At 42.8% G+C, this 15,039-nt stretch overlaps 1 protein-coding gene across 2 annotated transcripts in view; it reads right to left on the bottom strand.

Moving 5' to 3' along the window:
* Positions 1–267: 267 nt before the first annotated feature.
* LOC101479871 (serine/threonine-protein kinase BRSK1) overlaps positions 268–15,039 on the bottom strand; it is a 32,849-nt gene continuing 18,077 nt past the window's right edge. Inside the window, exons 14-20 of one of the 2 annotated variants that reach the window (XM_076882890.1) lie at positions 13,898–14,168; positions 13,603–13,651; positions 11,141–11,264; positions 10,915–11,016; positions 5,404–5,512; positions 1,719–1,808; positions 268–1,626 (exon numbers count right to left, since the gene is read on the bottom strand). In XM_076882890.1, coding sequence (XP_076739005.1) covers positions 1,412–1,626; positions 1,719–1,808; positions 5,404–5,512; positions 10,915–11,016; positions 11,141–11,264; positions 13,603–13,651; positions 13,898–14,168 — 960 coding nt within the window. In that variant the 3' untranslated portion in view covers positions 268–1,411. Of the gene's footprint in view, positions 1,627–1,718; positions 1,809–5,403; positions 5,513–10,914; positions 11,017–11,140; positions 11,265–13,602; positions 13,652–13,897; positions 14,505–15,039 lie in introns of both variants that reach the window. The other variant, XM_004570314.2, reaches the window with a different exon arrangement.

Here is a 15,039-nt window from a genome sequence, read left to right on the forward strand (position 1 = left end):
GCTGTTTGTGGAAAAGGAGACTGGTTATTTTTAACGCTAAAGCTTCATACTAGCTTTGTCTGAACGCTGGCGTGCACTTTGCCAGGGAACAAAGATTTTGTCACTTCTTTGTTGGAGATCCACTTATGGAAGGTAAAGCTTGATTTAGACTTCTGCAGGAAATCTACATCCTAACTTACGCAGTAACCAGAAACAACCAGAAGGTTGCAGCGTAGGGTTAAAATGGGGTTCCGATTAGGGCGCAAGTTTAAGACGTCATAGCCAGTATGTAGAACAGAACTACGGTGAACAATAAAACCATGTGTATATGGCATGTGAATGTTATATGAGACAAACCTCTTTTAACAAAATATTTCTCCAAGATTGCTTTGGAGGCTTTTCACAACTTGTTCTTCTTTTCTACTACTGAACGGATACTGCTCGACCTCCTGTGTTTATGTATCCACCTTTTTCTCCCCTAGCATTGCCTGTGGTGTGTCCTAGTGTCCTTAAAATGGGGCTAAATCTAACTGGATATCCACTTTTTCTTCTCCTTCATTAAAGGCAATATGGTATCATAGCTTTAAATAAGTGTAATTCAGAAATGACTGTGGGACTTCTCATACACTCAAGCAAGTTGTGTTTGTTGATTAAGATATTCACTTTGCTGTAGGGTTATGTTACATAGCTACATCAGATCCATTGTCAGCACAGCATTAAGTTGGCTAATAATTTAAGAATTAAATCCATTTTCACAACCGAGTCTAAAACAGGACTCTCCCTATAGCTCTTGTTACTTTCATTCCTTAACGCAGCCTTCAATTAGAAACTGATGAGACGAGAGCAGAGATGGTTTCCTGTCATGTTAGGTGATGCTGAAAAGACTTGCTGATTCATGAGACAGCCAGGAAATGAGGAATGAGAATGCCTTGATGCGCTCCGTCACTGACCAACATCTTCACGAGCCACTCTGACTGACGGGTGGGAACTTGATTGTTGAGTTTGAACAATGTGTTGCATGTGATTGGTCAGTGGGAACTTCATGTGCTTTTTTTTTCGATCCATAGGAACAGGTGAACTAAATTTCTTCTATTTTCATAGTAAAGTGGAGCTTTTTGGACATCATTTGTTTTTAGGCTTGTCCCACCAGGGTGAAGCTATCCTTTAGGGCTAATTAGAGATCAGCTCCAGTAGTCTCCAAAAATATACATTTCTGAGAAAACGAGCCATTTCAGGGGGAAATCTTCATTAAATCCCTAGATCAGCTTCAAGGAAAATCTTCTCCCTTTTTCCATCCCATTGCTTAGGACTAAAAGTATGAAGCAAGGCAGGAAGTTAGGAAATAGGAAAGGAAAGAATGTGGAAAGGACTAAAGAGAGGAAGAGAAAAGGGCCCGGCATAGGGCCCTCACTTCTCTTCCACAACATTCTTTTCAAGGGTGAGCCTGTGTCCCGTTGGACGGCGAGAGTCTGGCCTTGTCTTTCCCCGACCCTCGTCTTTGTAAGACGGCTCCGCTGCTGCTTCCGCTACTGCTCCCCCCGTCTGCCGCATGCTCCCCCTCTCCCCGCTCCGATCCGCTTTCAGATCTCCTGGAGTTCTGACGTGTAGGAGTGCTGGGCTGGCGGGAAAGCTGACCGTTCTTCTCATCTAAACAGCAAGCGGTAAAGTTAGGGAGAGATGAAGTAAAGCTAACAAGCTACTACTCCGTGTGCTGTTGGTGGTGTGTTGGTGCTACTCACCAACCAATGCCTGCACAGAAGGCTGATCATGAGTACTCAGTAACTGAGCTTGAATGGTTTCCACTACCCTTTTGAATCTGCGGCTCGGACCTGAATAGAGGAAAAAAATCAGTATGTCACTTATGAGTTAGTATTTTAGGTAAAAGGACAGTAGTCTAAAAGTCCAATTTCTACTGGGTTTATCCACAGACAGCATAAAAAGTGGAAACAGCTTCTGAGTCAGAACAATAAAGCCGATGTGAAAGCACCTTAAACCTGCACCAGATGACAATATCTCTGGTTGGAAAGCGACTTCCTATCCTTTGGAAGGAATTGAAAAACAGCTTTCTGAACTCGACCTTCGTGAACACTTACCTGCTGAGTTTATGGGTTCAGTAACTCATTTTGGGTCATGTTTGGCCCACCCAAACCTTTAATCAAAACTCTGATCATCACACATGGAGAATATGAAGTATTTCTTTGTATTTTCAGTAATACAGTTTGATCTTCTGATCATTTACTTGTTGAACTGCGCCATTACATGCTTGACCGTTCTTTCCTATGAGGAGATATCCAAGATGAAAAACAGGTCAAAAACAGGAGTGTTGGTAGCAAGAACCAAATGGATGAATTTGTTTTATTAGATGAGTTTCTCCTGTAAGGCTTTCCTAGTATATCTAAGCTAAATACCAAAACCTAGATGAGAATACCTTTATCCCTTTTTATTTATCCAAAACAATAATTAAAAAAAGAAAAGACAAATCCTCCAAGTATCAATAAGTTCTTAATATGCAGACCCACATGGAATACCTTCATTGCCCACTAGAGGGGCTCAGCTATTAAGTAAATTCCTGGCATATCTCAGCATGATGTGTGTGACAAGTGGAGGACAAAAGAAGAGGCAGCAGGCCTAAAAGCTATCTATAGCAGATGAACAGTATGTGAAAGTCATGACCTTAAGAAACAGGAAGAAATCCAGCAAAGACCTGGCACAGGACCTGAGAGCTGAACTGCCCTTCAGTTGATCATCAGAAATGATCTCAGTGGAAGGGAAACAGGGCTGAGGTTGGCCAAATTACACAGGAAGTATCTTGATGCATGCTCAGTCATCCAGGTAAGTAAATCTCCAAAAGTTGATTCTGTTCATCTGGACGTAGCATTTTGTGGGAAAAACTTCTTCAGTCTCAGCTGACTGCAGGTTTCCGATCTTATAAACAGTACATTTGCATAATGACTGAAACCAGCCGACTGAAAGAACAATGGGCTGGGAGGTCAGTTCCTTAATCTTAATTATGCAAATTCTCATGACCACTGACCAAAACCCACTGATCAAAGCCCACTGATCAATGGCCATGAGTCCCATTCACAGAGAGTTGGGGAATGGCTGCAATCACAGCATTGTAAGATGGTGACAGATGTACCCTTAGGCCCCTCCTCGATTCAGAGATGGTCTTTCCCTTTTCACGTAAATGGCCTCCTTGACTCCGCCCTCAAACCAGCGTTCCTCCCTGTCCAGGATGTTACATCCTCATCATTGAAAGAGTGTCCACTGGCCTGTAGGTGTAAAGACTGCAGAGTCCTGGCCTGACGAGGTAGCTCTTCTGTGTTGTGCCATCCGCTTCGCCAGAGGTTGTTTGGTTTCCCCGATGTATAAATCCTGACAATCCTCCTGGCACTTAACAGCGTACACTATGTTACTCTGTTTGTGTCGGGGGACCCGATCTTTGGGGTGGACCAATTTTTGGCGCAGCGTGTTTTGGGGTTTAAAAGCCACAGAGACCCGGTGTTTAGAAAAAATGTGTCTCAACTCAGCTTTCTTTAGGAGCCTTTCCTGCTTTGAAAAAGTCCAGCTGGGATAACCACATTTACTCAGGGCCTTCCTGATGTTCTTCTGCCTCCCTGGCTGCTGTGTCAGTGGGGCTGGTGTTCGCTCTGTGTTGTAGCGTCCTGATGACACCCAGTTTGTGCTCCAGTGGATGATGAGAGTCAAACCTTAAATACTGATCTGTATGTGTAGGTTTACGGTACACGTCAGCTTTTAGATGTCCTCCATTACTGATGGAAATCTCACAGTCTAAGAAGGCTAACCTGCCACTTTTCATATCCTCCCTGGTGAATTTGATGGGTCGGTCCACTGAGTTAATGTGATCCGTGACATGTAGTACGTCCTGAGATTTGATTTTCACCCAGGTGTCATCCACATATCTGAACCAATGGCTTGGTGGTGTTCCAGGGTAGCATAGCAAAGCCCTCTTTTCCACTTCTTCCATGTACAAATTGGCCACGATGGGTGAAACTGGGGAGCCCATGGCACACCCATGTTTCTGCCTGTGGAACTGACCCCTGTATGTGAAGTAGGTGGAATAAAGACACAGTTCCAAAAGCAAACACACTTGGTCGATGCTGAGAGTGGTCCTGTTGCTGAGGTTGGTGTCATCCTGTAATCTCTTACGGACTACTACTACTGTTTATAATATTTGGGGAAACCTGCAGTCAGCTGAGACTGAAGAAGTCACTTGGATGAGTGACGAAACGTTTCTCCCACAAAACGCTACGTCCAGATGAACAACATTCAACAATCAACATTTGGAGATACACAGGAACTGGACTGAAAGTCAGTACTAACACGTCTTTGTCAACATGTGCTGAGAAGGTTAGCAGAAAGGTACAACAGTGACAGTACTATCTGGAAAGTGTCTGATTAGATGTCTAATGGCTTCATTTTTCAGCATGACAATAATACTAAACACACTTCCAATCCAGTAAAAACATAACCTGGATAGAAAAACGCACAATGGAACACAATCGGTTATGGATTGGCCTCCCCAGAGCCGCGTGGGATCATCTTGACAGAGGACAGAACAAAAGGCAGCCAACATCCAAAGAAGAGCTTTGAATGTCCTTCAAGAACCTTGGAGAACTATTCCTGAGGACTACTTAATAAAGAAATAAGGAGAAAACATGCCTGAGAGTTCAAAGTATGTTGAAGAATAAAGGTGGTCCTACCAAATACCGTCTGTCAAGCTCAACTGCACATCACTGCACACATCTTCTGATTTCCACAGCAAAATCTAAAGACTTTAGTTAGCACTGTATTTTCCTCTGTTAGCTGATAAATCAGGTGCTGTTATTGGCTCAAACATGATGATGTCAGACCCAGTTTAAGTGTTTGTGATCGTTTCAGTAATTTTCTCTATCTTGTATTTGTCACCTTTAGGAATGCAGTCAACCATCCTCACAGTGGATTCAAACAGATTGTGAAGGAATGAAATAACACATGCATATAACAGAGAGTAATACAGTTTCATTAGTGTCAGCCTTGCTGTTTCTTGCTCCGAACGCTGTAGATCTTCTAGGAAAACAAGCTGGGCTTTTATTGTGAAGCAGCTGCAACAAAAATAGTGTATTTTCCAATGTGTTCATCACTGACAGTGACTTCTCATCTAATACTATAAATCTTAAACTATAAAACGAGACGTTTTTCCTCCATTGGTTGAATATTAAATTTGTTTTAGACGTATCACATGGCTAATTTCCCCCCTTTTCCCCTTGTTTAACCAAACCTTAACTCACAGAGGTTCTGCTTTAATCTGCTGAATGGGTGAGGTTGCAGAAACTGAAGTATGCCCCTGACACAGTGCAGCATTCATTTGCATCTGTCTGGTAACTCCTCACATGTGGAAGCGTTAGGACTCTGGTCTCCTACCTGATATTAAAGTGAAGGTCACGCTGTAAATGCCCAGCTCTCGTCTCCCTTCTCTCTCTGCTCGTTCCCTCTCTCGCTCCCTCTCTCCCTCAGAGAAAGCGATGTCCACCTACGGGAGGAAAAGGACTCTGTAAATCAAAGCGCCCACGTAATTGCTGCATTTTTGAAAACGCTCACTTTCTTTGTCATTGGAAATTTTCAAATTCTACACATAGTGACACCAGATTACCTCGGCTAAAGAGTTTGTAAAATAAACCGAGCAACCTTCAGCCGTACTCCATGGAAGATTAGACTATAACATTTTTTTTATTAATTTTAATTATTATTTTCAATTAAAATACAGGCAGACAAAGACTTTCAGTGGTTTACCACTTTACATATGAATAACATTTCTGATCTGTACACTGTGTAAGGCAGTATTTGTGTGTTATCAAAATAATAGGTCCGACTCAGCTGGGTTTGTGTTAAATAAAACCAAATTTAGTGCCTGCTTCATTCAACACTATCAGCTGCTTGTGGGCCACACGGGTCCCTGAGGGTAATCACCTGCTACAGCTCCATGACAAATACATACCGTTACTTAGAACATGAAGGTGACATTACTGTACTGTAGTACATTTGATGCTTTTCTTTATATGATCTTCAGTATATTATAAGACCTCTTCGAGTACACTGCAGCTCCCAGTTCTTTGATAAAAGCCTGAATAATGAACGCCATTACCAGGTGTGTTGACCCAGGGTGATATCTAAAACCTGCAGGACACCGGCTCTCGAGGCCTGGAGTTCCACACCCCTGCTCTAGTGCTTGGTTTAGACTTCTTGTTGGTCTGATTGTCTTTACTTGTTTTCATCTGTGGCTTGTTCCCCAGTTGTCTCCACTCATACAGGGAGTGCAGAATTATTAGGCAAATGAGTATTTTGTCCACATCATCCTCTTCATGCATGTTGTCTTACTCCAAGCTGTATAGGCTCGAAAGCCTACTACCAATTAAGCATATTAGGTGATGTGCATCTCTGTAATGAGAAGGGGTGTGGTCTAATGACATCAACACCCTATATCAGGTGTGCATAATTATTAGGCAACGTCCTTTCCTTTGGCAAAATGGGTCAAAAGAAGACTTGACAGGCTCAGAAAAGTCAAAAATAGTGAGATATCTTGCAGAGGGATGCAGCAGTCTCAAAATTGCAAAGCTTCTGAAGCGTGATCATCGAACAATCAAGCGTTTCATTCAAAATAGTCAACAGGGTCGCAAGAAGCGTGTGGAAAAACCAAGGCGCAAAATAACTGCCCATGAACTGAGAAAAGTCAAGCGTGCAGCTGCCAAGATGCCACTTGCCACCAGTTTGGCCATATTTCAGAGCTGCAACATCACTGGAGTGCCCAAAAGCACAAGGTGTGCAATACTCAGAGACATGGCCAAGGTAAGAAAGGCTGAAAGACGACCACCACTGAACAAGACACACAAGCTGAAACGTCAAGACTGGGCCAAGAAATATCTCAAGACTGATTTTTTTAAGGTTTTATGGACTGATGAAATGAGAGTGAGTCTTGATGGGCCAGATGGATGGGCCCGTGGCTGGATTGGTAAAGGGCAGAGAGCTCCAGTCCCACTCAGACGCCAGCAAGGTGGAGGTGGAGTACTGGTCTGGGCTGGTATCATCAAAGATGAGCTTGTGGGGCCTTTTCGGGTTGAGGATGGAGTCAAGCTCAACTCCCAGTCCTACTGCCAGTTTCTGGAAGACACCTTCTTCAAGCAGTGGTACAGGAAGAAGTCTGCATCCTTCAAGAAAAACATGATTTTCATGCAGGACAATGCTCCATCACACGCGTCCAAGTACTCCACAGTGTGGCTGGCAAGAAAGGGTATAAAAGAAGAAAAACTAATGACATGGCCTCCTTGTTCACCTGATCTGAACCCCATTGAGAACCTGTGGTCCATCATCAAATGTGAGATTTACAAGGAGGGAAAACAGTACACCTCTCTGAACAGTGTCTGGGAGGCTGTGGTTGCTGCTGCACGCAATGTTGATGGTGAACAGATCAAAACACTGACAGAATCCATGGATGGCAGGCTTTTGAGTGTCCTTGCAAAGAAAGGTGGCTATATTGGTCGCTGATTTGTTTTTGTTTTGTTTTTGAATGTCAGAAATGTATATTTGTGAATGTGGAGATGTTATATTGGTGTCACTGGTAAAAATAAATCATTGAAATGGGTATATATTTGTTTTTTGTTAAGTTGCCTAATAATTATGCACAGTAATAGTCACCTGCACACACAGATATCCCCCTAAAATAGCTCAAACTAAAAACAAACTAAAAACTACTTCCAAAAACATTCAGCTTTGATATTAATGAGTTTTTTGGGTTCATTGAGAACATGGTTGTTGTTCAATAATAAAATTATTCCTCAGAAATACAACTTGCCTAATAATTCTGCACTCCCTGTAGTCCCGTCTACCCTATTTCCTTTGATGAAGCATCTGTGTATCTCTCCTAGTGTATTCTCTGTAAATGACGATTTTTTTATTTCTTTTTTTAAAATTTTTTGGATATCTGTTTCTTGCTTTTTGTTATTTTCTCTGCCTTGACTCCAGCATTTGGGTCCTTCGTTCTATAAATTGGCTAGCTAGCTAGTTTCACTCGTTTTAACAAGTCGGCATCGCATCTTACTTCGTCTGTCACATAAGGCCTCCACTTCAAAATAGGTTAATTTTGCTCTGTTTTGGTTCATTCATAGAGCCAAATATTTGTCCTTTGTTCACATTTACATTTTAGTTTTACATCTACTTAGTTTACAGGGGTGTCCAAAATCATAGCATCAGGCTGCTTTTGTAGACCGATTACATCACAGTGACGCGACGAAGGCTGTCCAAATTCGAAGACTCCTCCAAATGCGTCCTTCATTTCCCCATTTTTGAAGGATGGGTCGGTGTATCCTTCGTGGCCCAACCTATCCCAGAATGCATAGCGCAGCCAATTCCAGTTTCCAACAATGGCGGCAGCTACAGTGGGGCAAAAAAGTATTTAGTCAGCCACCGATTGTGCAAGTTCCCCCACTTAAAATGATGACAGAGGTCAGTAATTTGCACCAGAGGTACACTTCAACTGTGAGAGACAGAATGTGAAAAAAAAATCCATGAATCCACATGGTAGGATTTGTAAAGAATTTATTGGTAAATCAGGGTGGAAAATAAGTATTTGGTCACCTCAAACAAGGAAAATCTCTGGCTCTCACAGACCTGTAACGTCTTCTGTAAGAAGCTTTTCTGTCCCCCACTCGTTACCTGTATGAATGGCACCTGTTTGAACTCATCATCTGTATAAAAGACACCTGTCCACAGCCTCAAACAGTCAGACTCCAAACTCCGCCATGGCCAAGACCAAAGAGCTTTCGAAGGACACCAGGAAAAGTATTGTAGACCTGCACCAGACTGGGAAGAGTGAATCTACAATAGGCAAGCAGCTTGGTGTGAAAAATTCAACTGTGGGAGCAATCATCAGAAAATGGAAGACATACAAGACCACTGATAATCTCCCTCGATCTGGGGCTCCACGCAAGATCTCATCCCGTGGGGTCAGAATGATCATGAGAACGGTGAGCAAAGATCCCAGAACCACATGGGGGGACCTGGTGAATGACCTGCAGAGAGCTGGGACCAAAGTAACAAAGGTCACTATCAGTAACACACTACAACGGCAGGGAATCAAATCCCGCAGTGCTAGACGTGTTCCGCTGCTGAAGCCAGTGCATGTCCAGGCCCGTCTGAAGTTTGCCAGAGAGCACATGGATGATACAGCAGAGGATTGGGAGAATGTCATGTGGTCAGATGAAACCAAAGTAGAACTTTTTGGTATAAACTCAACTCATCGTGTTTGGAGGAAGAAGAATACTGAGTTGCATCCCAAGAACACCATACCTACTGTGAAGCATGGGGGTGGAAACATCATGCTATGGGGCTGTTTTTCTGCCAAGGAGACAGGACGACTGATCCGTGTTAAGGACAGAATGAATGGGGCCATGTATCGTGAGATTTTGAGCCAAAACCTCCTTCCATCAGTGAGAACTTTGAAGATGAAACGAGGCTGGGTCTTCCAACATGACAATGATCCAAAACACACCGCCCGGGCAACAAAGGAGTGGCTCCGTAAGAAGCATTTGAAAGTCCTGGAGTGGCCTAGCCAGTCTCCAGACCTCAACCCCATAGAAAATCTGTGGCGGGAGTTGAAAGTCCGTGTTGCTCGGCGACAGCCCCAAAACATCACTGCTCTCGAGAAGATCTGCATGGAGGAATGGGCCAAAATACCAGCTACTGTGTGTGCAAACCTGGTAAAGACCTATAGTAAACGTTTGACCTCTGTTATTGCCAACAAAGGTTATGTTACAAAGTATTGAGTTGTATTTTTGTTATTGACCAAATACTTATTTTCCACCCTGATTTACGAATAAATTCTTTACAAATCCTACCATGTGGATTCATGGATTTTTTTTTTTCACATTCTGTCTCTCACAGTTGAAGTGTACCTCTGGTGCAAATTACTGACCTCTGTCATCATTTTAGGTGGGGGAACTTGCACAATCGGTGGCTGACTAAATACTTTTTTGCCCCACTGTACTTAGTTTTAATATTACTCTTATTATTCTTTCTGGGTCACAAAATAAACTTTTAAGATATTTTCAGGCAAGAATGTAGCTGTGTAAACTTCAAATATCTGCTCTGTTTATCAAGACACCACATATTTGCATATAATGCTCCGACAGTTTCGGAGACGTCTGTTACCCACCAGCTTGATAGCTAGCCAGGGCGAGTAAAGCGAACTCCCGGCACATCGTTTCAAACCCCCCACGGGGGTAAACTCTGGGTAAACAGGATATATGAGTCACTTAGATAACTTAAAAATGTCATTGTTTGGCTTTTTTCAGTGTTTTATTTGTTCATGAGTAAATCGGTTTGGCTGTGATTAAAGTTATAGTTTTCACACAGCTGAATAAATGTCAAACGGAAAACTGACTAAACAGAAGTGTGAGATGGTCGAGGATTTCCTCCAGTGTCCTGTTTCTTATATTTTAGATAGCAAGGAGCAGACGGCTGAGTTTATTAAACTCCACCGAGACAGTGGTGACGCAAAACTGAAGACTAGACCCATTTCACAGCCGCTCACTTACGGCCTACCCGGCCTTCGGAGGACCCGGTCCACGTAGACCATGAAGGCCGGGTCCTCAGAAGGATGCAGCCTATGAATTTGGACAACCCCTACATCTACCATCTAGACCACTCACTGTACATTTACATCCCTCAAAGCTTCTTTTGAAAAAAGTGTTAAACAAAGATCCACAAATGGGGTTTTAAGTACTTTTATAACCCTCAATTCTTTTAAGGAAGGAGTATTTCCACCAAAAGGTTTTAGAACTTCAAAGCGTTCATCAAAAGTGCTTATTCCTTACAAGACTGACTGACAACATGCAAAACACTTCTGTTAGAGCTGAGGAGGTAATAAGAACGGAGTAATACTTGGAATTTGACAGGTTTCTGGAAGACAGAAGGACCACCAGAGGACTTGTATTCTGCCCGGAAACTATTCTGAGACACCACACTGTGGCAGAGGGATGGGATCTGCAGAAGACAAAGAAAAAAGTGATGCCAAGTTATGACGATCGAATCTCAAATTTGTGCGTTTAACACCGCCGTGGGAATCGTACTAATATGTCGAAGCTTATCTAAGTTTGTCTGCACTCACGGAGAGAAAAGCTTGGACGATGTCAGCCTTGATAGAGCTGAGCGGCTTGTCTCTGATCAAGACAAAGATCTGCTCCTCTTTCTCCAGCGTGATGAAGTTACCAAACCAGGACCGCTTCACCAGCCTGCAAATTAATCAGATTAGTTTCAGTCACACGTTTTATACAGTACAAATAGAAAAATAATGGCTCACTCATCCATAAGCACTGACACAGCACAGAGATTAAAGGTTAAATTCACTAAAAATGGACAAGAAAGCACAACTACAACCAAGTCAGTCGATAACACAGTAATATCACACGTCACAGTGGAGAGCTAAGCAACATGTATTTTCATCCTTGATGTGTCAGCCCACAGTAACAGAGTTGTTTTTTGGCTTTTGGGTGAAGCACAGTAAAAGTGGTAAAAAGTTACCTGGTTATTTAGTGAAAGATGACTGTTTACTGTCATTTACTCTTTTTCAGATATGTTGCTGCTGAGTGTTTTAGGCTGAACTGCAAATCAAAGTCTAACAGTGTCTAAAACCATATAACAAGCTCCACATGTTCTCTCTTTCTAATATGATAATGTAAGTCAGGCATCTCTACGGTGGCCTGAGAGGTCAAATGCACTGCAGCTTAAGAAAACACCAGCAAATGTTGGTGTTTTTGGACAGGAAATAACGTGACTGAAACCAGAGCATGTAAAGGAGTCCTCTGAGAGAGTGCCGTGAGGGACAAAAAGATGAGATTCATTTAATACTGTAGATAAATGTTTGCTATCAGCTGTTTGCCATAAGCTTGTCACTTCTGCAGCTGGTCCATGACGTTACCGTCTCTCCAAAAAACACTCGCTCGAGTGTTTGTTGTGTTTTGAGTGCTTTTGTAGCATTTTTCTATGTGTTGGTGTTTTGTTTTTTAATTTGAAGTGCTTTTGGCCAACGTACATCCCCCCAGTAGAGGTGTGCCATATTGTAAATTCTGGTATTGATCCAATACCAAATACTTACATGGCCTAAACCGAGGCCGATACCAACAGCGATATGTTCAACCAATAAGTGCAGCTTATGTAGTGGAGGGCAGTGTGTCATGACTTACGAGATAAATCTTCACCACTAAATCTCTGTGATTTTTACTTTGAACATTAAAAAAGTTCAGACAACAAAAAAACCCTGTTCAGCCTTTCATGAAGTTTGAAACAAGCTTTGTTGGAGACCTGGAATGTCAATGTGTCTTTCTCTAAACGACTTTGGGTCAGCTGTAGGCTACGAATAAAATCAACAAAGGTTACAATGTTTTTCATTTTCAAAAAAAGAATTCAGTCGGCTACATACTGAACACAGAGGATAGAAACAAAGTATCGATCTTGTCGCGCCAGTATTGGTCCAATACTGATACCAGTGCTGATATTCAGGCTATTAATATTTTCGATCTGCCCACCTCCTCCCCAGAGTGTGTGTTTGAATCTTAAACTTAAGATACTGGAGCAAACTTACTCTCTGCTGTGTTATAATAAACTAGCCCTTTAGCCCTGTTCTAAATGACTTATTTCAGTGTGAAGCATGGTGTGAATATGATGCTTCAAACTCTCAGTTTCTGAATGTTTATCTGCAAACAGCAGCTTTAACTTGTGTCTTAAACCAATGTCTATGGTGATTTTGGTAAAATCGTGACTTTTATCTTGGAAAATGGCTTGCAAGTGACGGCTAATTAACAAGGAGTTAACGTGCCATACCTGTTCTGTTGTCTGACAGCAGAAACAGAAAAATTATATACATGAGAAGAGCTTTAATGGAAAGTTGGCTGTATTAAAACACAGTAAATGCGAAGAGAGATAGTAGCACAAAAGCAAACAGCGCTAAAGAGGTGAAAGCCAGCTAAGTGTAGTTTGCACTGAAGCACAAAAGGCAAAAGAAAAGATGAAAAAAGCAGAGCAACCAACAACCAATACACAGTTCCTGCATATTGGTTTCAAATCGGTCTTAAAACTGTTGGCTGTGCCTCAGCATTACACTTTCAACACATCTGTGTGCTGTGGGGGACAGTCAGTGCTGATGTTGACTGTAGCAGCATTAGATGCTACGTGCTAACACAAACCGGTTCTTTAGAAATAAATAAACATTGTTGTATTCACCCTGGCAGCCAACAAATGTTTGATATTTGTTTTTTGGCTGTGACAGTTTAGAGCTAGCAGGAATGGCTCCATTCATTCTGAATGTAAGAGATCAACATCTAAAAATTGCTGCTCATTCGGTTACGACATCAGAAATGACTGCAAACTTGAATTGTTGATTCAGAGACAAGCCCACTGATCTATAGAAGGAAAGGAACAAAGTGAGAGGATGATCTGATCGGTGATGGGGGATGGGCTTTTCTCTTACTTTGTGGGTCTTTAGACATGTAAGTGAAAGAAGGAGGATTTTGCAAAACACAGTGCGCCCCTTTGAGTTGTAGGAAAGAAAACTGATTGAATGTGTGTACTTACTCTGGGCTGGATTCTGGCGTTAAGCTGGACATATCCTCTGATGTAGGAACTGGAGTCAGAGAGAGGGAAAGAAAAGGTCAGTAATTCTTGATGACAGGCTCAAATGTAATTGCTGTAATTACATATTATTAGAAAATAAGATGTTACTTAACACTGCCCCAGGCATCAGGCTGGAACACGTGCTACTTTCTTAGTAACAATAGATTCTATCTTGGATTCATCTCTTCATAAGATTCATTTGCTCTTGGCTAAAAGACTATTTTCTTTAATTGTGTGTCTTAAACTCCTTATTCACCTTGTAGTTTGCGCCTGTGGAAGCGCGGAGAGCCCAGAAGGTTGTTCTTGAATGAGTTGAGCCTGGATCTCCAGTGAGCAGAGCCCGAGGCAGCCATCCCACCACTGCCCCCCGGGCTGGAGGGCGGGGTCAGCGACAGCGAGGCAGCTCCGTCCGCTCTGGAGGAAGAAGACGAGGAGGAAGAGGAGGGAGGGGTGGTGGAGGAAGGGTGTTGGAGTTGGTGCACAGGCGTGCCCAGCGGGGTGGGCAGCGGCGAGCCTTGCGGTGTGACCTGCGACACAGGGGGAGGGGTGGCAGAGGAGTTAGAGGACGAGTGGACGTTCTTGGACTTGAAGACAGATGGTGACGGGAAGTTGAAGAAGCGTGGAATGGGGGAGAGTATAGGGGAGGGCGAAGGGGAAGGGGAGCGTGGTGTCTGGAGTGGGAGGGACTTCATGGTGTGAAGCTGGGGCCGTTCTGCGGGGCCTTTTGAGGGCAAGGTCTGGGTTTTTGGGTCAGGCGCCGGGCGGGTAGGTCGAGGGGTGGTGGCACTTCCTGGTTTGGGGTCTTTGGAGGAGGAAGCGGAGGTGGAGGTGACTTCTGATTGGCTGAAAGTGAAGACCGGACTCTGATTGGTAGACAGAGAGAGATGGAAACAGGTACAGACAGATGTGAGAGGAAGAAATGGTCATGAAATATGATTCATGGATATGATTTATCAGCGAACCTCATCGAGATGCAACAACGAACGATGGAATTAATTACTTCTACTTCTATCATAAATGTGTATCTGTCAGACACTTTTTACCCATGTCAGCATGAGAACAGAGATCTTTGCATGAGGCAGCATGACATGGCAATGCATATGACTCAGGATGTAACGATATGATGGCGAGGCATGAGAAGCGATGACAGCTTGTGATATATATGAAAAAGTCACAATACAGGAAATTTGTTTTTGTCAAGACGTGAACTGATGATGCATGTACTAAAGCAACTGACAACACACAGACACAGACACACTATTTGTGTTTTACTGGTACCACGCTACAACACACTACCTTGCAGAAAAGCACGTGAGAATGATATTTAATGATATATTAATAATACTAATAACTACCAAAATGTAAGTTTTCCATGAAATTATACATTAAATAAACATT

The sequence above is a fragment of the Maylandia zebra genome, linkage group LG4, assembly GCF_041146795.1.
Source record: "Maylandia zebra isolate NMK-2024a linkage group LG4, Mzebra_GT3a, whole genome shotgun sequence".
Taxonomy (NCBI): Eukaryota; Metazoa; Chordata; class Actinopteri; order Cichliformes; family Cichlidae; genus Maylandia; species Maylandia zebra.